General features: G+C 36.3%; 1 protein-coding gene across 1 annotated transcript in view; it reads right to left on the bottom strand.

The window, feature by feature from the left end:
• Positions 1–24,247, bottom strand: part of NAALADL2 (N-acetylated alpha-linked acidic dipeptidase like 2) — a 429,638-nt gene that overhangs the window by 57,734 nt on the left and 347,657 nt on the right. Inside the window, exon 11 of the mRNA XM_026854960.1 lies at positions 9,658–9,753. Within this exon, the coding sequence (XP_026710761.1) occupies positions 9,658–9,753 (96 nt within the window). The remainder of the gene's footprint in view (positions 1–9,657; positions 9,754–24,247) is intronic.

The raw sequence follows: 24,247 nt of genomic DNA, 5'->3' as shown, positions 1-24,247 counted from the left end.
GAACCAAGTGAAGTTGTGTTCAACAGTGCAGCTGGTTCATCAAATTTTAACCAGGGGTTCTGCAATTTCAGCTTATTTTTGAATATTATTGAACCATCAGAGTTCAAATATAAAGTGCAAGAATCCTTGAGGCTACTTGCTTTTAGAACAAAGAACTACTGAAAAATTCCAAGCATATCTACCCTAACTCGGCAACAGCAGATAGAGAATATGCTGTCTGGCCAAACACAGTATGACTGTCTGTCAGAACACCTCCATGTCTTTAGCAGCAAAGTCACCTCTTTCATATCTAATGCTGAGAAAATCCCCACATGGCTCTCTTTTTTTTTTTTTTTTCCTTCTTTGAAAGCTGTTACTTTCCTGTTCACCACAATTAATAGAGCATCACTAAAGTTACTGTGCCAGTTTTTCATCACCAGATTTGTTCTTCTTTTTATTGCTGCTGACAATAGCTACAGAATAAAATAAACATTGTTAGAAGGGAGTTTGCAGCAGGTTTGTATTTACCCTCTGCTTGAACTGGATTATATTATAAATAGCATGCACGAAACCACAGATTTTGATTTTTAGGGAAATTACAGAAAAAGGAACTATCAAAGTTATAGATAAGATTGCATTGCCAGATGAATGGGTATTCCCTATGCTTGTATTAGAGAATTAATGAGACTAAGAAAAAGGGTAAATAGGAATATATATCCCTCCCATGCTTCAAAGGAACAGAACAGTATGATCCTGTTAGAGAACTGCTCAAATCAACATTCCTGTGCTGTACCTTATCTCTGATCAAAATGTGATTTTCATTTACCAACAATCCTGCAGTTCATGCAAGAAGGCTAAAACAAAAACTCTCACTTGTGTTGTTAAGAAAATATGTGCTAAAGCAAACCATTTCTGTGAAATATGCTTGTGCAAAAGAATTTGGACAAGTGTGTTTTTGTGGGAACTCAGTCAAACTGCCACCAAAGACAATATAGTTCTTCTTTGCACATCTCATATAGCATTAAACCGTAAATACCAGTAAGATGCTCAGAACCAGTATATAAGAGGCTGATCAGTGAAGCAAAACAAGTCATTTAAGTTATGGAGAGACTGTCTTGGGCAATTAGTGCATTTCACTGCACCTATGCTGCTACATCACCTTAGGGCAGATGAAACCTGCTGGAATACCACTGCAAAAATTAAGAGATGCCCCAAGTCATCTTGCAATTTCTCAGGAAAAAAAACAAAACAAACATCCAGGTGCTTTTAGGTGTGACACAGCACCCAAATGATACTGCAGGCGATTGTGATATCTTCAAAAAAAGGTCAAATTCCACATGTAAAAATTCAGTGTCAACAGTAGATTGTCTCAAATATGGATCCAGTCCTCAAGCTTCGTTCTAACTTCATACACTGAGAACTGTGATTCTTTTATGTTAACTTTATTCAGCACCTCTGTCACCTCTCCCTGGTCCATATTCCTGTTTGTTGGTTGGAACCTTGGATAATTTGTTCTGAAAGTACAAAATCATGACCTAATTTATCTCAAAAAAAGATGAGAGTTCTGTTGGTCTGTGCAGAACTCATGTCTTTGGAGGCACGATGATGAAGAGACTGAGAAATGATGTGAAAGTCTGGCATATGCGATTGAAGACAGGAATTAAAAAAATTACATCAAAAGGAATACATCACTGAAGCAAGTTAACTGGAGAAATCACCTGTGAAGACTGACACTCCAAAGTGTCACATTTTCACGATGGAAATCATGGAATATCGCAAAAATTTCCAGTTAGCACACCACACAGTGATACAGGGGAAGACTGCCATGTATCATCCCCTGGGCCTCGCAAGGATAAAGGCTTTCCTGGGCTTGGCTTGGATATGCAGTATACTTGGCTGCAATGGGCTTTTGTTTTCTGAATATTTCAGACTTGGTCTGCATGTGCCATACAAGTACTTTAACACTTCAAGTGCTGTAACTGGAGCAATACTGTATCTCTGCTGTTTGGAAACAATTCTGCCAAATCTTCTAGTTCTACACCGAGAAAATTTTAAAATGAAAACAGGACATACATCAGTGGACATCCAGATATACAGCTGCCTTGATGCAGAGGCCACTGGGATGCCTAAGCACATGACAAACAGCTTTTCTAAGAACAATCTGATACCAAAAAGGGCATGTTGTAGTGGGAACAACACTTGAATGTGAATGTACTCTGCTGAAATAGCTGTGGCAGTAATAACGTGCTGGCAGAAATGTTTCTGGTAAAAGTTTGCAACATGGACGTGCTGTACATGGTTTGTGAAAGTGTTTCCATTTGATATTATGGGGATTGCATCCCTGCCAAAACTACAACAGATGCTTCAATGAAATGCAAAGAAATTTCAAGCTGGTTGACTACAATGAAATTTTGTTTTGATTTTGAACTCTGGCAGGAAACAGCATTAATACTGATCCTCACAGCATTATTCTACTGACTCAAAATCTTTACTCTCAGTCTCTGGGACTAAGCATTTGCTACCTTAATGTTAATTTAGATATGTTTTATTATCTTATCTTTCATAAATATAATATTTCAATAGTTTGTGGCAATCTCATGTATCAGTTATATCTCTCTCTGTCTCCCTCCATAGTTACTTCCAGCTTCTGCAGTACAGAATCATATAAAAAGAAGAGCTCAGTCACAGATACCATGCAGGAAGATGAAAACATTTAGCAGAAGTAGCATGCACGAAACCACAGATTTTGATTTTTAGGGAAATTACAGAAAAAGGAACTATCAAAGTTATAGATATGATTGCATTGCCAGATGAATGGGCATTCCCTATGCTTGTATTAGAGAATTAATGGGACTAGAAAATGGGTAAATGGGAATATATATCCCTCCCATGCTTCAAAGGAACAGAACAGTATGATCCTGTTAGAGAATTGCTCAAATCAACATTCCTGTGCTGTACCTTATCTCTGATCAAAATGTGAATTTCATTTACCAGCAGTCCTGCAGTCCAGTACTTTTCATTCAATTTTTTTAAAGAAAAGAATCTGCCTGTCATCTTCTTGGAAGTGTTTATATATATATATATATTTTTTTTTTTAAAAAAAGGTAAATACTACAGTACGTTACTCAAAAAAACTTACTTCTCCTAGAAATTGAAACATTCCTCCCTTTTGCTGCTTTATTTGATGTTGAGAAGTTAATTTCATGACAGTAGTTAGTTTTACTTTATGCAGCTCCATGATTGATGGGTAGAATAATCAGGATCCCTAATAATTTTCTCAAGAGTTACCTGTCAGCATGCATAACTCATCGTAAAACCATTTATGTCACTTCTGGCATACCTTTCAACACTTTGGTGCCTGCCAAAGAACAAATCAATAAACGATTATTATTATTCCATGGCTGATACTGGGTAAGTGCCTCCAGTGGCACTCCTTGTTGGGGGACTGCCATTAAAGCTTTTAGAACTGCATAAGCCGAGTCATATTAGGCTACTCTAGTGAGCATAGCTCATAACATAAAAGTATTTTCAAACTTGTTAATAACTCCAATTAACTAGTTACCATGGAACAAAGTGCTGAATAACACTGAGGAAACTTACTGAAAAATAGCACATACTTTTATGACTATGCATTTGATAACAATGGAGTTTCACCTGACTACTTCAGGTCTGATGGGAAAATCCATTTCCTGTCACACAGACACACATTTCTCCGTTTTAATACTTGATATATGCATTATAAAACACACTTGAAATTACAAGGTCTGCAAATCTCACTTACGACACCACTAAATTTTGTACTGCAACATGCTGTTGTAATGAATGTCTTGGTTCTTCACCACTAGGAAGGCTACATATTTCTCTCTCTTTGAATCTTTCTGACCAGCCTGGGCCTAGCAGCAGTCTACTCTAAATCCACCTTTAAAGTGCCAAGATCTAAGAGAAATTGATCTGACAAGTGTTCTGACAAATTATATCTTTTAAGCACTCAGATTACAAATCTATCTCCTTAATAGCTGCACATTTCTCATTCCTTTTACTTGCCTCATTCAGCAATGTCCACCTTTTCAAAGTATTCATGAAATTAAGGTAACTATTGTCTTCAGAAAGCATGGGACAGAATTAGCTGATTATTTATCCTTACAATGAAAAAATGTATGTTTAATTTTTTCCATTGTTATTTAGTATCAAGCCACTTAAATAAAAAAAAAAAATCCTTAAAGCCTTATTTCCCTCAGAGAGATGAAGGGCCTCGAATACTTTCCTGCCAAAACCAATGTAAGGTTTTCCACCAGTTTCAATGGCCATACGAGCAAAGCACGCTGCAAGTGATATGCAGTGGCAAATGAGTTTCATCAATTTGAACACTAAGCACACCTCTGCTACCAAGACTGGAAGATACTTATTCTATGTCCTTCTTGACCTTGCAGCCCACAATATGTGAGCACTGGGCTGAAAAATGGTAGGCTCATTGTTGGAATATGAAGTGATGCACATGGAAAAAACAACCTATAAGTATACACAGACAATCAGGATGTATGCATTTGCTCATATCATTGAAGAAAGAAATATTAATTTGATCATGAATAATTAACAGATAACAGCAGTCTAAAAGAACAATAGAAAGTTGAAGATTATTGAGGAGGGAATAGAGAAGAAAATATCCTAGAGAGTTTGTACATTCAGCGATTCAACATGTGAATATGGTACATAGTTCTAGTTACCTTAAAGCGAAAGAGATGCCACAGAATATATAAGTAGAGAGGTAACCTCCTATTAGGCAGGAACGACTTACCTATCAGAACAGCTCAAATAGGTTACTACACAGTTACAACACAGTTTAGAAAGGAAACCAACTGGTATTGAAAAGTAAATAGACCATGTTTGTTTATTATTTGTCATACCAAAGGCATAAAAACCCTACTGAGATAAACAAGTAACAAGTGTAAAGTCATGTGGGAAGAGGGAATTAAATTGTGGGAAATGTTGCTATGGGATGTTAGGGAATTTAGAATGCAAATTATTTTAAAAGGGCATAGATAACTACACATGTAACAGAGCTGGAAATTGGTGTAGAGGTGTGATTATGAGCCTAAGAAATACTGGACTGCCAATTGACAGAGAGTAGAAAAGTATAGTAGAGGAAGCATCATCCTATGATTCCCTGATTTTACATATTTATTCCCTGAGAATCTACTACTTGTTACTACCAGTAGTAGACTTTTGTACCAAATGGATTTTTGTTCTTAACTAGCAAGGCTATTCCTACTTTGGAGGCTATACTTCAACCAAGAAGTAACAAACTTTTTCTGAAATGAGTCACCTTGGATAATTGATTTGACTGTATCCAATACTCTTGAACATACAAAAAAGACCCAAACCAGGTCAAACCCTCCTTCACTATAAAGCCATCAATACACAAGAAATTTGGTAATACATATTATCTTCTTAATATTTTTTTTTTCAGCTATTTCAAGTTTTTTCTCCAGATATTTCAATTCTGTAACATTTTCACTGCCAGGTGTGAATGAATAAATCTCAATTTAGTAAATATTCCTTTTACCATACCGCAAAGTATGTCTTCTTCTGTTGAACTCAACAATTTCTGTTCCCAAACCTCAATTTGATATAATAAAGTAAGTGTAGCTTCAAGAAATATACACCAACTTTGTCTCAAAAAACCCAATTACTGTGCATGTTCCAAGAGATGCAGAGTTACGCAGACCAGGTCTCAGCTGGTTGCTGAAGGAACTGAGACTGTAATTTTAAACACAAAGTCTCTCACATAAGCAGCTGTAAAATACATGCTTCTACATATGGAAAATGGATCTTTTTTTTCAGTGATATGAAAAGTAAAGTTTTTTTGCCTCTTTAAGTAGATTTTTATTTGGCCATTAAGATTTGCCAAAGGAAGAAACATAAGGATTATTAATGGAAGCAAAAATTCCTGTTAAAAATGAATGATTTGTTGAACATGGACACTATAGACAAATTAGCAATCACTGAAATAGAAGGAATTACATCAATATATGAACCCACCATATTATTTTCTGGGTCTAGGCTAGCTTGTACCAGGCCTCCAAAGATAACAAAATCTTTAGTTCAGATATGTCAGAATGTTGCTCAACTTCAGACAACAATAAGATATCAACTACAGACATACAATATTTTGGGTTTTCCCACGATTTGTGTTCTCCAAAACCTCACAGGTCTTTCTTCAACTTGAACTTCCTACAATTTGAACCTCTATAATCTAGTATCGTGGAAAATTTGATAAATGACAAAAATTTTCCTAGTCTTCAAATTCATTATAGGTGGTTAACAGTGTTTTGTACTACTCTAGTTATGTAAACATGGATTTGAATATTTGGATAAATAGTGGTAAAATAACCAGATATGTATCTGAATAAAGTAGGTAGGAATAAAAATATGCTTGGTCTCAAATAAGAATAAAAAGTTACAGTTTCAAGTATTTTCACAAATCGTTTTTGAGAAAAAAAAAAAGCCAAAGAAAATTATTACTTTTTGAATTTGTTATATTTGAATATTTAATTTCATTTAATATAAAAAACAGTTTTGCATGAAAAGTGTTTTGAAATTGAAAGTTAAAATTTCTGAAGCAGTTATGATACTTGTTTTACTTGCAATTGCAATGGAGGATACACAGTCAGTTGTCATGTCCCCGTTGAGAAGCATTAACTTCCAACTGAGGAGTGCAAATTCTAACTACAAGTTAACTTTTCACTATGGAATTTTTTTTGTTTTGCAAATATGAGTAATTTAACATAGAGATTTCTAATCTTTTGAAGTTGTAACTTGGCCTCATCTGTTCAGAGTACCACAATAAAAATATAAAGATTTCAGATTAAGGAATAGCACTAAAAGTGCTTAGTTAACTAAATGATAGCACTTCCTTCAAATCCAATATCCAAGTAATATTTTTAAAGACTTCATTAAGAAGATAAATCTTGATCACTCAAACTGTGAGATTTCCAAGGTGTTCAGAGAATTGCACCAGAACTTCTGTAGTTTCATGAATATAATTTGCTTTAGCAACTTAGAAGTCCAAATAAAAAGTATTTTTCCTTTTAGCTTGCTTATAAAAGTAAAAAAACCTCTGTTTTCAAAGATACAAAATGAAATGGTATTTCAGGATGCACAGTATTTCTGTATTGGTATCCACATCTCTCACTCAAATAATAATGGATCTATCTTTAACTAGACTAGCTCAAAGACAGCCATCAGGCATACAGAGTAACTGATAAATGCCAAAAAAAAAAAAAAATTTCTAATAATCCTCTCTTCACTAGAAGCAAAAACTGTCGAAGCAGCAAACATCATGTATCATTCATGTGCACAGTATAATTCGTAGAATTCTGCTAGTACTCGTACACTGACCATGGACAACTGATCAGCAATGGGATGGTGTAGAACAGGTACTGTTTAAAAGATTTGTATCTCCATGTGACTTGAATTTCCTTTCTTTTAGTAGTTATAGATGTTTTTGTTAAAGCTAAACTGGTATGCGTTTTTTCTTTTCCAAGAAATAAAACTCCATTAAGCTTTTTTCCCCTTAAAGGGCTCACACTGAGAATCAGTAAGTGTGCAGTAGAGAGAACATATTTAGAGATGCGATAATGGAGACAGGAAAAACCACCACCACCACCACCAAAGCCCCGGCAACTTTCTAGATTGCCCAAAGGATGGAAACCAGTGACAGTTTAGAAAAAAAAATAATTCTAAAATAAGACGACTGTTTAGAATTCAGACTATATATGCAGCAGCTTGTTTGCACTAACATAGAGCCACTAGAATCAAATGTAGGGCTGAAAGAAAATCTTACCAAGGAAAAGGTGATATGATGTCACCTCAGGTATGAAGGTGGATAAATGTGACCACACAAAACCATATTAAGGACTTACATAAAATACTGCATACATTCCTGGACATGCAGCCAAAGAAAATGCTTTCAAATTGGAACAGATGACAAACACTAGGATAAAGGAAGGGCAAAGAAAAGCCCACCTTTTAGAAGAAGAGAAAGACAATGACTGGCTTAGCTGCTCTGAGAAAAAGTTTGAGTGGAGGAGTGAAGGGAACCAAGATGTAACAACTCTGTTATCTAACTATAAAAAAGAGTAAACAATAGATGACATTTAGAAACCTTTTGCTCTTTCAAGCTATTCAGAAACTAGTTTAAGATCAATTGAGTTAAGCTAAAGATGACAAAATTTCCAGCTGAGGACCTCCCTCCACTGCTGCATATGCTATTCATCTTTATAAAAGCATCCTGTACTACAGTCTGAAAAGCAAAATGGAAATATAGTCATATCCTAGTTCAATGCTCGTCAAGTTTTATCAAAGAAAATTTTAATGCTAATGAACCTACTTAACATAATTTGTAACAACTTAAAGAGTATCAAAATACTTCAAGCCATCTATCAATTAAATATTATTCTCAATTAGTCAACATTATAGATAAAATTCTAAACTACAGATTATTCAAATTACACATGGCCCATCACACACTAATTGGTAAATCACAAATTAGGTATGCAGTAAATAATCACGTACCTACTTCCCTCAGTCTTTGGGAGGAAATTTGGTGAATCTTTTCAGTCACTTTGGCATCAAGGATGGCTTAAAACCCATCACTTCCATTAAAAGGGCTTCAGAGAAGACTCCCTTGTTGTGATTGTTCCTTAACTGTCAGAGTCTGCCAAGCTTCAAAACCATGTCTAGGAATATGTGCTTCTTGTTTTTAAAAAGAAACCCAAGCAAACAAACAAACAACCCCCCCCAAAAAAAACCCCAAGATCAGTCACTGTCTATTTTGCCAAAGATGCTGATCCGCCTACATGCTAAATCTGCACATTGCTGATCTTTGTGAATTTATTTTTGTTGTTGCCAAAAGAAACGTTTCAACAGCAGCTGCTTTTCCAAAAGAAGTAGCTCTGAATCAACAAAGAAATCTTGTTTGTGAGGTCTACACAGCTCTGGTTTATAAGAAATTCAATTATAAAAAAGTGTACGAATCCATTAAGTCTGACTCATTTGTAGTCAATTCTCTGTAGAAATAGGGCTTCCTGAGCGGACAAAGTGAAGAGAGCACTTTAGAGCAAGGAGTAATTTGGATAGTGTTAATAAATAACATGGAGGGAGTGTTACATTGGAGCGACAAGAGGGGAGTCGGAACACATTAAGTTTGGGAGCGTCCCCTCTGTAGAGCACTCTCCAGAATCATGGGATGGCCATCCCTTCCTCCCATGTGAGCATCACTGTGACCGCTTGTAAAACCAAGTCTGTGCATGTGAAGGTTGCCCTCAGAGAACCCTCTTATTGACAAAATTGACAGCAACAAAATTGCTACTTCCTGCCATCTAGTGGGGCTCAATGCCCTGCGCTCATGCCAGTAAGTTTAACGTGAACCATGCAAAATAAATTGAATCACATAAAATTAAGCATTTGCACATAAAAATGTTTTCATCACACAAGTTGACCAATGTACCAGTAAAGAATATTCCCAAGGTGACTCTCAGTGAAAAAAAACTCCACGACATTTAACTACATACAAAGTATTCACAGGAAAAAAAAAATATTATCTTTCAAAATTACTAACAAAAGCAAATTGGCTATGTGAAGGAAAGCAAGTATAAATGAGATATTCATTTCTGTTACCTTTGCAATGGTCTCGTGCAGGCTGAAGGAAGGATCCAGCTCTTCAGTTTTTGTTGTATGTACAGGAAAAAGAGCTTCGAAGAGAAAGCTAGAATTCTGTAAGAAAGAAATAAGAAGCCTTTTAGGATTCCACATTGATTTCCTCCTTCAAGTGCTTATTGGATTTCATTCAGAGATTGAAAAACACTTCAAATTGTTCTTAAGTTTTGTCGATTATTAAACTTATTTCACTGATCTAATTAACTGATTCCAAGTCCCTGAAAGAAGCAAAAAACCCTATGTCTTATAACTTTATTTCTGGAATGGCAGTTGTCTTTGTAATTATGCTTCCCAAAGCAGCTAAAAATTTTGCCTAGAGGGAGAAAAAAATATTCACACAGATTTTATTCTGAGCTAGGCAGCAATCAGACATTTTATTAAATACGCTATGATTTAGTCTTCAGAAGAAATATAAACACAGTAATCCAAGAATATACTTTTATCTTCTGCAACCATCCTACTTCTGTATACAGTTATAGCATCTACATAATATGGGGTTTCGGTCAATTGCCTAGAAGTATATCCTTAAGGTTGACCACTCTTTTTAACACCTAGGCAAACTTAATATATTATTTGTACAAGATGCTTGCCTTTATTTGTACTGCAAGAAAGCAAGGTTAGGTTGTGTATTTGCTGTCACAAGTAAGCAACAAACACATACCCACGTACGCACTAAAATAACCCGCAAAACAATACAAAAAAAAACCCCAAGCATCAAAGGTGTACAGATGACTATAATGGAAATTATTTTAAATCTATGTTCCTGAAACTGGTATAATAACCCAGAAAAGAAAAAAAATCTTTCTCTACATCTCTGTAACTCCCGAGACGTACATCCTAAAATTTTCTTTGTTTTTTGTGGAGCTCCTCTAGTTTTCCTCTTAAGTCATGTCCTGAACTTTCCTCTTGGATAAAGCTAGGAACCTAGTGCCCATCTAATTCTCACCTGGTATAAAAATAGGTGTAGAGGTGCATCTTGTGGACGGAGATGCTGTTTGGTAAGCAGAGTGTGAACACACTCACTGTTCACCACCAGCAACGAGTGCAGTAGAAAAGCACACAAACTATGGCCAAAGTTATTTCAGAGATCAGCAGGAGGATGTGACAGTGCACAAGTATCACGCCATTCTAAAATGTACTAGCTACAAGCAGTTCTTTTAAACGTACTCTTCAAAGTGAATTCTGATGCACAAATAACCAGAGATGCATCCGCAGCATTTACCTATGGAAACTTCACGTCCAGCCCTCTGTCAAACCCTGACTGAGCACTAGTCAACTAAGTTCACCATCACAATCTCTCCTTTCAGAAGGCCTAAATCTTTCCTTGTCCATGAATGTCATTCCGGGCTTTGATTTTAATTTTGGATGCCAGCACCTAAATGTATTACTGTGTTTAGGTAGAATATCCTAAGGTCCTTTATAGTATTTTGTATTTAGTGTACAATGCACTGTGTGCCACACAGAATCACACAGGCTTACCAGAGGGATCCATCAGGGACTGCAGAGGGACTACAAGCCTCTCACTAACAAACTTCCTTGCAGCGTGTCTCTATCTGAGTGCTGGGAAACGAGTCTTGTCCTTCAGCCCTGGCAGAATCTCTAGGGAAGTATCCAGTTTCAGATTAAGTTAAGCTAGTCCTAGAAATTACATTTGGCATACGTCTTTTAATTTTTTTTTTTTTTTTTTTTTTTTTTTTTGTTCTGGAGAGGGCCAATAATGAGAATATATAAGAAAACGTATCCATTAAGAAAGGTCAAGCAGAGGAGTGTGACTCATGAAATAAATACATTTTGCCAGATTCATAATCATAACATTTTATATATGCTAGTTCTGGAGCTTTACATAGGGCCCAATGAGGGAATACCCCAATTCTGAGTGTAACTTTTCTGTTCTGTGAATTTATGTATCAAACAGTACGAGAGCAATAAGAAGCCGACAATATCCCTGGCTCAGAAATGCCTAAATCATCATGAAATTATACTATTTACATCTGCATGAAAATAATTTTGAAAGATGTCTAGAGTCTTTTCAGATTGAATTCCAAATAAAATTCTCAGAAGCCTGAGGTGCTGTATTTAAGATGAATAATTTTTCTGGTTTGGATTATTTCTCAGACTGTAAGTCAATATTGACAATGTTCTGGAAAGATGCCCTTTTCAAATACCAGCTTCCCATATCTAATAGACTAATATTTCCTCAGTTTTCTCCTCTTGATATATACTGATCTTCAATAGCTTCTGTCCTAGTACTCCAGAAAAGACTCATACTTTTTACTCACAAAAGTAAAGCCCCTTTTTAGGGGCATTAAACCTGGTAATAATGTCCAACACATTCTTTGATAGCCATAATAAAGTTACTTGCATTCAGAGGTTGCATGCTGAGCAGTGATCAAATGAAGCTTTGGTCAAAAAAATATTAAAACTGATCTGAGCTTTAACAGGATTGATTTGTAAGGTTGGCACCCCACTACCTTTTCACTTGCTAAAAACACTTTGTAGGGTTTATTGTTTTAAATATCAGTAAATGAGCAAATGAGAGACACAAACAATTCAGATGCTTTGTTCTATAGTTTGTACAACCTCTTCTTATGTGTCTGAGCTTTCCTCTTTTGCATGCTGGGTTCTAAGCCATACAAAGACCGAAGAAAAATCGTACTTTAGCTAAAGCAGCTGTTCAATTCAAGAAAAAGAAGTTGACTAAAAACCCTACCCTTTTCCTTGAAACAAACAATATAAAGGATCTTTACACATGTACCCTGGGGGATGAAATGGTGGTAACTGATATCTGCCTGCTGAATCAGAATTATGTTTGTACTATGCCATGCAGTACATCGCTAGCTCTTAATTGGGCACAGCACTGTTAGCTCTCTTCCCAAACCAGTGTGGGGCACAAATACGTTCTATCAGCAATGGGATATGTCAATATGCTCTGCTCAAAACTATTCTACTTAGGTGTAGTTCCCTACAGATGCTCAATCTACCTCCTGAGGTAGTACACTCACAACTAAATTAAGTTTCCTTCAACAGTGTGGCATAGACATATTCAAGAAAACTCAGTGAAACGTATGTCTCAGGTATGTAAAATTGCTGATAAATGTGCTAGTTAATTTTCCACAAATTAATGCCTCCATGATCAATAGTCTATTTGTATTTCCATACATTTCTAGATTATTTCTGTTAGTAAGCTCCCACCACTTTCTTAAAAAAAAAAAAAAAAGAAGTAATTAGCACTGACTCATACAAATTTTTGTGTTCAGTGATGCATCTGTGTGTTGTATAATTTGTCATGGAAGTATCAGAATAATAAATGAAGTCATTCTTCCCTTCAGAAAAACTATTGAGTTTTTTTAGGTCTCAGGGAGAAGATGCACAAAGTCATTTATTATAAAGATAAAATACAGACTTCAAGATTAATCCGTAACACATATTCATCTTTGTTTTAAATTTGTGCACTAATTTATAAAGCCATGTCATTTGACTTGGGGAAGGTTGAGGAACGCTGTCATTCTGCTACAGTGGTGTTAGCTGTTCATCATCATTCACATAATTGTAATCAATAACTTAAAAGAATTACATTATTTATATTCATTCTTGAGTACCTTACTGGGAGTCAGTGAAGGGAATGATTACTGAATTAGATCTGCTACACAAAATCAGATTATCGCTCCATCTAGACAAATATTCTTTCACTGGAATCTAAAACTTGATGGATCAGATGCCTGTAAAACAGGGAAACACCACTTAACTGGCTTTTATCCCACCCTACTCTAGACACATGCCTGTGGAGCAGGTCTAGTCCTACACTTATCTCACATTCAGTGGTGAGAGCTATTCCAAGCACTGACAGTATGCATTCACACCCATTCTCTTAATTTAAGTGCCTTCATGGAGTAGAAGTTCTTTGCTTCTCTTACACAACTGAAATGGAAAGAAATACTAGGTTGTGTTTAAATTACACAAGTGAATGGTGTGACTGAACCCCAAATCAGCTAGAGCCCTGATGTGGATCAGTCCTGGTATCTTCCTGGGGTCAAACACCTGAAAAGACAAACTTTATTTTTCTTTAAAACATGGTTTTATGAGAACTGAATGCAGAACAACCTTTATTAAAAAGTAAAGTTACAACGAAATAAAAAACACATGTTCCTTCTCTGAAAGCCACTGAGCAATCAACCCTCCTTCCAAGCTAGTGGAGCCCACAGCAGCTGGGCAAGGTAAACAGGCAGCCTTCCCTCCTGCCTCAGCTGCTGCCTTTTGAATGAACATCACATGAGTAATCAACGATCAGCAAATAAATCAAACCCCGTTTTGTCATCGCAAGTCACAAGCCATTTTGCTTATGATGGAATCGAGACTCTGCTGGCTAAGATCTTGAAAAGGAGTCATAGAGACACACTGCTTTAAGCAGGCTTGAGTACTTTTTCACGATTAAGCTTTCTGCCCAGCAAACAAAGCCTTTCCCATGCAGTACACATGAAACGAAACAAATTACTACAATTTTATATATTTGTACATATTTATAGATAACATTTATTTTTTATGTGTACAGACAGATAATACTTGCAATTCGTTAATACAAGATTACTATCCAAAATAACCTGCTGACATCTAAAATATCTTGCTCTGTACTTATAAGAGGAAATGTTTAAGACAGGTGTTCCTTCTTTTTTTAAATAAGAGACACCTCCATAAGAACTACTAGAAGGCAAACATATTCTGTTACTCTTGCCTTTTATTGTCTTTCAAGCACTCTGCTTATCCGAGAATGCTGCATGAACTTCCCAAGTAACAGAAGCCCACTCTTTATCCCCGGGAGCACACGGCAGAGAGAGGAGTCTAGATGTTTCAAGAGCGTCTCTCAGCATTTAACAGCAAGAGCAACGCTTTCCAACATTGAGAAACTGAATCAGACTCCTCAATTTTTTCAGCAAGCTTACAATAATAAGCGAGGGTTGGGGTTTTTTAACAGCAATTTGCTAAGCACATTTCTAGTAAATACACACTAAAACATGCAAATCCAAAGAGCACTAAAACCTTTTCCTTTATGTTTTTCACCCACAGTAGGAGTCACAGCTACAGTTGCTGTCCTTGTACTCTCCTACATTCACATCCCTAAATGAAATTCATCTGCCTTCACTTCTAGTCAGGCACTAGTATCACCCCCACTTTGTACAATGTGCAGAGTGTTCTACGTGTTGTGCAGCTGAATGCTCTCAAGATGATATCAATTTATGGAAAAACTTTTTCAAGGTCAGACCACTCTGAGACACACTAAAATTTAGGAGACTCAACTTTCAGTCATGCTTGTGAAAATTTTCTCCTTGCTGTTTATTACCTTTTGTTCTTTAGGTACACAGCTCTCCAAATGGATTATGAGCACTTGCTCTTCTGATATGAAGTTATATTTTTATCATACAATCTGTACAATCTAGGAAGGACCACACCAATAATCCCTGAATTCCCAGTGTAACGATCATCTTTCTCTTACGAGCAATTCAGAAGAAAAAAGAACAAGCATAACATGTATTTGGAAGTGGGCTTCCAAAGCCCCCCTTTGTCTCACCTTGCTTTTGGAATGATCAGTTAACCTGATCATTTCAATACTCATTTAATGAAGCATTCTGTGAAATTAGAAAGACATTGATGTTCCACTTTTCAAATAATGGGTCACTTCTGATTAAACTTCGATTGAACATTCAACTTTCAATCTTAAAACAAATTGCCTCCTTTTCTTTTTAATTTGAACCCAATTTCTTGCTGCCCTTGAGTCTTGTGACAGTAATTAATTGATTTATGAATCGATTAAATGGGGATCGAACATGGAGGGAAAAAAAACCTTAAAACCCCAAACTTGGCTTAGTCTTGCTTATTTATGATGGACACTTGCACTAAAATTCACTTCTGATTTACTAGACTCATTTTTCTAACTTAACCTTCCTCAACTAATTAAGGGAACAGAATGCTTCACCTTCCAAAGGTACTAAATTTGCCATCCCTTGTGTACTGTCTTATAGCATACCTTCAATTTATACGCCAACTTTCAACCAATGCATTTTAAATCATGAAGAAATCCCACAACACTTCTGGTGATTTAATGTAAAACAGAGTAAATACCAAGACATACTTTAGAGATCTATTTTTTTGTCATTTAAAAAAACCCCAAATTTTACCACACACTGTTTTAGAACTGGAAATACAACAAACAGTTTTCTTTACTAGGCCAGGACAATGCTCCATCCACAGAGAATCTTGTTTTCTTGCCTAGTACTTTAGACACAGTTAAATTACTAGTTAGAAAACTCAAATTATGTAACTAGTAATTGCTTAACATGCTCACATTCCATACATGAATAGTTTTTTCTTGCCTGCTGAATATTCCCCAGCATTTATAAGAAAATAGCCCTCTGTCCCTAACCTGATGAATACTACACAAATACCTCTAGAATGTTGGGTTTTTTGTTTTGTTTTGTTTTTAAAGTAACGTGCAATGGAGGTTTCTCCACTCAGAAATAACACTCAAACTGGAAAAACAGTCTTCAGACTGAAGTTCTTTAATCAGTTTGACTTCACCCTTGTCAATATTTGTCTGTATTGTCCATATTTGCGCCAGCTTCACCCTTCAGCATCCTCACAATATTTGGGCCACCAATTTTGTATTGCACAAAAGTAAAAGACTCATAGGAAGGTACAACAGAGAGCAAGCAGCGAGGACAAAAATCCTTCTGAAATTTGTACAGGTAGGCCGAACAGTATAAACATGCTAATCTATCACTGCTAAAGTCTGCAAAGCAAATACACAAAGAGAAGGATGAAAGCCAAGAGAAAGCTGCTTATTTTCTTCACACAGACCAGAGAATAATTTCTAGCAGAGGAGAATTTAGGGATATAAAGCTTCTGCTGCATCAGGATTGTGAATATAATCTGTTGCCTATCCACATATATATACACACACACATACATTTTTTATATATATATATATATATATATATATATATGCTGTGTCTGTTCTATGAGCTATTAACCTGTTTCACTGTGTTCTGCCTTTTTGCAATAAAAGAGCAGGAGGAGTAGAATTGCAGCAACCTGAAGGACACACACAAACATGCGGTGTCTGGTCAGTAAAACACAAAGCAAGTAGTCAGTGCCTACCTTCAGGATCAACCTGGGAAACAAGTTTAGTTGGGAGGTTGAATTCACCTGCAGAGCACACACTATAAAGTTATGATAGTGCCCAAAACTATTACCCAGAAATCCAGAGGCTTACAACTGCAAGAGGACTTGTCTGCATCTGTATTCAAAACCATTGCCAAAAATTTGTCATAGCATGAAGGAGAAAGCCCTGTCAGAAGAAAAGATAAAGAGAGAGCAGTGAGCAGAACAAAAATACCTCTGAAATCTGCACTGCAGGCTTTCACTAATTCCTTCTTCCATTTTACCCTAAGTCAAGCAATTGGCAGTGTCTTGGCAGCAAATATACAATTGTATTTCTTTGTGAAACAGGTATTTCACCTCAGCTAGGCTAAAAGAAGATCTCTTCTCCATTTTTTTTTTTTTCCTCCCTGGACGAGTGTAAGAGATCGAACCAAAGGTTTGGCTGGAAGAAGGATCAAAAAAAAATGTCATGGAAGAGGGTATCTCATAGACTAACATCTGGAACGATTGTAGTTTGGGAGGGTGCTGCAGACTAAAGCAGATTTAAAAAAAAAATCTATTGAAAAAGTGGATTAACACAGAACATACCTAAGGCAAAGTATGGTTCTCTAATGTGTGGTTTAAACTGCATTAATGTAATAACACCAGGCATTAATGTATAGCACATAGCATTTCTCACTAATAAAGGCCCTTAAGGCTGCAAACATATCACAGAAGAGTGTGTGCCTCTCCCTCTCACTAGTAGGCTGACTTTTCCCTTTCTAGCAAATGCTCTTGTCATCTACTTAAATATTTCTCCCCCCAAATCCACAAAGGATCATAAAGTGATACAAAAATTGGGTTTAAGTGGTTATTACTTAAATAAAATTAAAGACATAAAATGTGTAGGCTTTTAAATTATTTTTAGAAAGCAAAGCTTTGCAGCTGCCACAGACTAACATGTGTCAAAAATCTCATTCAAAGTGAGAATGACCCTAACTTTGTGAAAATTGGCATGTCAGAAGGAGTTTCTGATAAGAGGCTTTTCTTTGCTATTTTTGCCATTTCAGCTTACTGAAGAACTTTTAGAAAAGAAACAAAACCAAAACTATTTTCTGTTTTAATCTTCTGGTAAGGACGCACACTGACCTTGTGATGTCACTGGATGCTTGACCAAATAAGCAAGGCCTGCCAAATCAGACTACACAGAAAACAGAAGAGGCAGAATTGGAATCACTGCTGCACAATTTATTTTATTATTCAACTCGGTTGTAGCCAGAAAAAACTCAAGCCAACAGTCATCAGACAGGAAAAGAATATAAGCACTTTTCCCTCATCTAATTTAATGTTTTCTTCCTTGCATTAGTAACTGAATTGAAATAATCACTGTAAAGCTATAAATTCACAGACTGCAGCACAAAGAAAGCAACTTTTAAAATATCAGGGTGCTTGCATAGCTTTATTCCTCTCTAGTTTTCCCTTGACACTTTTTAAATTGAAAGCAGAATCAGCAGTATAAGTAGGAGGAAACAGCCAAAGCCAGAAATCTGGAACCTCACAGAGATCTTCCCAAAGTTTCAGGAGGTTGGAAATAGGAAGCTCAGTTCAGATTCACTACATGTAAGAGAGAACACCTTTTCTTGGATGTATCATGTGAAAAAGAACATTTTGTAACACGTTACGATCAACTGTGAGCATTCAAATTATGTGGAAAACATGCAGTGCCAGTAAGATCATCCTATGTCCTGCTATAAGCCATGAGTCCCAGTGACAAAGTCTTTCATAATCACAAAAATTATAAAGCACAATGCTTTTATTTCCCGATTTGATGCTTCCTATTTGCAGTTTTTATTTTGAGTGCTTTACAAAAACTACTAAAGTTGTTAAGCTGAATGAAGAAATCTGATTTTATCCACTGGACAGACATTGTGTAGACGAGAGGTTCACCATTTTCATTAAGAATCAGTATTGGCTTTTGCCAAGAACAACAATAATGTCTTCAAAGACAATATTTATTTATTGGAAGCCTTATTAAACAGTTCTTTAATAGCCATAAGATACATTAAACATTGCAAATTTTGAGATAATGTATCATTGACTCAAATCACAGCTGTTTGATAGTCCAGCGATCTTGACTTTTTTTTTCCTCCCAAATTATTAAAAGATAAACCTGAGTGACACACTACTAATATCTGTCGACACAAAACAAGTTCTGTTACTTACTCCAGATACTCTGCCAGAAGAATTTTACTTGGTCTGTTGAATTTAGCCACACAGAACAACAATGGTAAAATGCTATCTTGAACGCAATATGCCATTTACTTCTCCAGGGAGGACAGATAATTCAGTGTCTTCTATCCTTAGATAATACATGTTTTCAGCAGGCTATCAAACAGAAGCAATAATTGTTGTCTAAGCAAATGTATTGCATGTTTTTCCATATCCCACTGACCCTCTTAACCTCCAGGCTGTCTTTCTTCCATTGACTTTCAACAGCCCTCAGTCAGTTCCAAGAAAATGAAGAGCCTATGAGAAAATCTGCAAGGACAGAATTTGCAGCAACGACATGTACTCATGCAGTGTATATACTAAAGAAGATGTGCGTTTTTGTTACTTCACAGCAGGTTTATGTAAAGAATTTTCCCCTTTTGAATACACTGTCAAATGTTTGGGACATCAAAGCACTAGGATTCGTGAGACCAAACAGATTATTTCAGAGCAAAGTAATGTATCCAACTGACGAGGACATCATCAGTTTCACTAACAGTACGGAATAACAAAGATGTTCTTCCATTAAATTAACTAGCTAAATATTCATATTATTCAATAAAACATCATTTAATTGAACATCAAATGTATTTTGTCTTGTAAAACACTGAATCATTAACCTTAACAATTTCAGCATGCTCCCACTACCAAATTCAACTAAATTAGAGTCCAAGCAAACAGATGGACTAATGTATTAATGTATTACTGTTGAGTACTACACTACATAACCCCTGAATGTACTGAGAAATTAAAAAGCACTAATTTATGCTAAAGATGGACAGAAAAGAGAAAACATGTTGGTCAGAAGAAATAGAGTATGAATAAACAAGAGCATAGCTATTATAAAGACAGTGTAGCCCATGATTGAGGAAGGTGAGACACACAAGCAGCCGTGGTTTGGACCTACCTTCACAAGTAGCCCCAAGACAATCTACTGGGGACTGTTCAAACTACATTTTGTGATGCACTGGCAGTTCATCACTTGTCTATGAACAAAATGAAACCTCTCTCTTCACCTTGACTCATCTAACTCCCATTGCTACACCTTGTTGACCATAAAGTTCTACTATAAAGTTCATAGAATCTCCCAGCAGCAAATGCAACAGCACCAAACTCTCCAGAGACAGTTTAGAAAAACTGTATCCTGGATTCCCAACAATCTGCCATTCTGAGGCTGATAAACGTTTACCCCTTCACAAAGGATTTCTGGTACCCTCTGATATTCTAAAGCACACTAGGACTTTGTTTCTTTCATACATGCATGAAACATGTCCCTAACTCCCCATGGGCAGATACCAGCTGTGTACTTCCTTAAAAAAGTTAATATATACCAGGGAGAAATTAGGACTAAAACAGGGAAGGAGGGGAGCCATACAGATCTGTATTTTTAGATGGAAAAGCTACCAAATTGCAGATCATCACAGTAACATGTTGCTGCTATGAAAACTCCCTACAAGTCTAGATACAGAAATACAGCTTCTCTTGAGGGCAGGAATCTCCCCGAAATATCAGGGTCAAACAACAGACGCTAATTCTCTTCCAAGATCATTCACACATATGTCACAGGCCTGGAAGTTCTGTTTTGAGCAGCTAAGGCTGAAATAAGTACACCATGTCTTTGTATACGGTCTACTCCGATCCTTCAGAGAAAATGATGCCATGATGTTTCTAGTTGAAGTCCTTGATAAATATACATAGATCTGATAAATTAATTGGTACTGGGTGATATTTAATCCAGGAGGACATAAATAATAACTGAAGAAAAACAGTATAAAATTTACCAGAAGAGCCTGGTCAGTCACAGACCATCCAAGTAGTCAGTCAGAAATCTCAAGACAGTAACTAACTCTTCCCTGAATGGAAAGGGACTGAAAGACATATTGGAAGTAAAGGAGAAAATGATCTGGATATGGAATAACAGTGAGATTAATGATGTCATGCAAAATACTGAGATAACTGAATTAGGAATATAGAGATCCGTAAATTCAGAATAAACTGATTTGACTTTAAGCACTGTAACTCTGAGCAGTGAACTAAATTAGTGATCCATCAATGGCTCTCAGTAGAGGATATCATAGGTCAGAGCACTCATATTTGCTTTAGATATACACACACAGGAACAAAGTTGTGTTTGTGGAGTTACATTTCTTTCTTTACCCAGAATTTGCTGACAAAACTACACTGCAGACTTTGCTGCCTTCCATAATGGCACCTTGATTATATAAACATATGCATATAAAACTAAAGTGTGTTTATATATATATTCTCTAGATAAACAATCCTTGACAAGAGCTTTGCTGAGAGAGAACATAAGAGAACATTGGTTAGGAATTTACAGTGACAGTTATCAGTTTTTTCACAATACATCCAGCTGCTTCACGTTACATGTTACATTCCTAGGTAAGTTGCAGCTCAGACATTGTAGCTAGAATCAGAGGTTCTGTCCGTCACTGAGGATTATTTATCCCTTGAGTCTGCAAATTATTTACTTGTTTTCAGCTCTGCTGACATGTACAGTCTATTCTGTATCAGAGATACAGACACAGAGAAGTGTTCTTTCAAAGAAACAGTAGCTTTTAATAAATTCTGGCAGCCAGAGAAATGGCAATAGCTCACTTATAGTCAGAAATTAACTTTATTTTCTGTGCTTGTTTTGTGAAATCTAAGAAACAGTGTGCTGGAGGTTATAATGGTAATGGATGTAGTTATTCATGTGGTAATAAAGCCAATAGCCATCAACTGCAGCACCTAATTACCTATTGATAAGGCAGTTGCAAATCTGAAAATAAAAAAAACCCCTCCAAATGCTTCCTGCAAGTTCTACTGAAATGAAATTAAACTTCTGATAAAGGCTAGAAACTTTCACTGAGCTAAAATTAATATAAACATCACGTCAAGGTCATAATTGGAACTAACTCAGTACATCAGTGAATCAATAGTGATAGGAAACAGACTCTCCCAGCCATCAGTGGACAAAGACCTTGATGGTAAGGTCCCAGTGCGTCCAGTCTGGATGAGTGGATACAGTCCTTACCCTTCACACACAGCCAGCACTCAGAACTTCCCCATGCCACCCTGATTTCTGTGAATTTGTATGTTCAGTTCAAAACTTTACCTTGATACAAAAAATTCCAAGAAAGGAAACAGCAGCTGAAGGTCTCCATAACAGGATTAAAATGGTGCTTCTAATGACTGACACCAGAACCCCACAATGTACATCCAGTACTGTTCCCACACAAGACAAAGACTGGTACAAATCAGTTTCCCATTCACTTTATAAAGACACAAGCTAGATGCACTGAAGAGCACTTCATACTGCCTGAGCCCTCCGTCTACACTAACACAAGCATAGAAAAGAGATAAAAGCAGCATGCAGCACAGGAGTTACTTTTTTGTAAACTAGACCCGAAGTTCTCTCCATCAAGGACAGCTCCTGTTTCTTTTCTCATAACAAAGAAAACTTGGAGAGCTTTTAATTTCTTTTGTGCATGATGGGTCAGCCTAAGCACGTAAATATTGAAATCAAGAAACTGCAGTAAGTTTCCCCAAAGAGTGATAAAAAAGGAAGAAAAGCGGGCAGGACAGGGGAGATGGGAGGAAGCAGAGGCAGACAGTAAAAACAACTGAGAAGCCACATTCATTGAAGAGTTAAGATTTAGTGGCCTCTGTTTTACACCAGTGTGGGCGAAAATCACTTTTAAGGGCTCTAATGAAAGTTGAAAGTTACCTTCAAAAAGTTATGCATATTTCAACAGAAATAAAAATCATTATGCATTCTCTCTAAAGAGGATACAATCTCAAACTGTCAAAATTCTAAACTCTTCTACATATATTACATACAAATGCCTTCTATAAAGAAACCTCTTTTCATTTTTCTTCTAAATTAGCTTAGTGGTCCATGGTATTACACTATCTTGGTCTAGCCTGTGAATAATGTGACAGGTAATTTTTATACTTCTTGCCTGTACTTAAGTTTGAGTGAAGATACGGAAAACAACTTTTATAGTCTAGGTGTAAAAGTAAATGTTCTGTAAGCCCTGCATACCCAAACTTGGACAGCTTCCATAAAATATTTCACGCTAAATGTGTGTCCATCAATAAATAACAAAAAGAGGGTATTTTTTTTAAAATAATGTGCATAAACTTGTTTTTTCTCAGAACAAAATGCTAATGCTAACATTGACGTAACCTACCATATTATCACAGAAGGGATTTAAGACTGTTATCAGATAGGAATCATCATGTAATATGATGCATCGAGAATGAGGAATAATATGCAGATAACATAGGAAATCATCTAGCTATAATTTTAAAAATTGGCTTCCTCATGAAACTGTCAACTGCAATGACATGGAAATGGATAGTAACAGTCTATTTCCATCTTGAAAAAAACTCAGAATACTCCTGTACCAGCTTAAGCTTGCAAGTGATCGGAACAGCTTCAAAATGTGGAACAGTTTAATGTTGTTTGATTTACAATGCTGAAGAAACAATCAAATCTCTAACAGAAGCCATGGCAAATCCAAATTATATTTTCTCTTGTACCCAAACACTAGGCATCCACAGCAAAGCTATTTTTCTTAGTCTCTGTGATTTACTTATCTTCTAGTACTTCAGCAACTATGCCATAAACTGTGCTAAGAGAGACATAATCAAAATTAATTAACTTGCAAATCCGGGGTTTGTTCTTTTCAGTGAAGCAGCCCACTACTACACTTCCAAATACAGATCTTTTAAACACTACTTTCCTCTGTCCCTTTTTCATGAAGGAAAAAAGGCAACTGTGGCCATCAGGTTAAAATCAGCAGAACAAATTACATTTTTAAGATGCTCCAGCAAGCAGAGGGAAAACGATACTGGATGATGCTCATATAAAAAGAAAAAGAAGGCAAAGCTTAAAGAAATAGGGAGTGGAGTAACAGAAACAGAAGAAGGTTAGAAGAGGAGGCATGCATAAACTTCTGAAGTTCTGAGTCTCTCTGACAGGTAAAACTATGTCTAGATACAGGAAACAAAATTTTTTTCAGATCACGCTGTTGGTCCAGGTATTGTATTTTTATGTAATAAATTTATGTAATAAATGCAAACAATTTTCTAGAGAAGGCTGGAGACACACTTGACACCCTACTGCAAAAGCTGTATTTTAAGACAT

Source organism: Athene cunicularia (assembly GCF_003259725.1).
Source record: "Athene cunicularia isolate RWA chromosome 9 unlocalized genomic scaffold, athCun1 chr9_part1, whole genome shotgun sequence".
Lineage (NCBI taxonomy): Eukaryota > Metazoa > Chordata > Aves > Strigiformes > Strigidae > Athene > Athene cunicularia.
The sequence above is the reverse complement of the archived record's forward strand: the minus strand, read 5'-3'. Positions and strand labels throughout refer to the sequence as shown.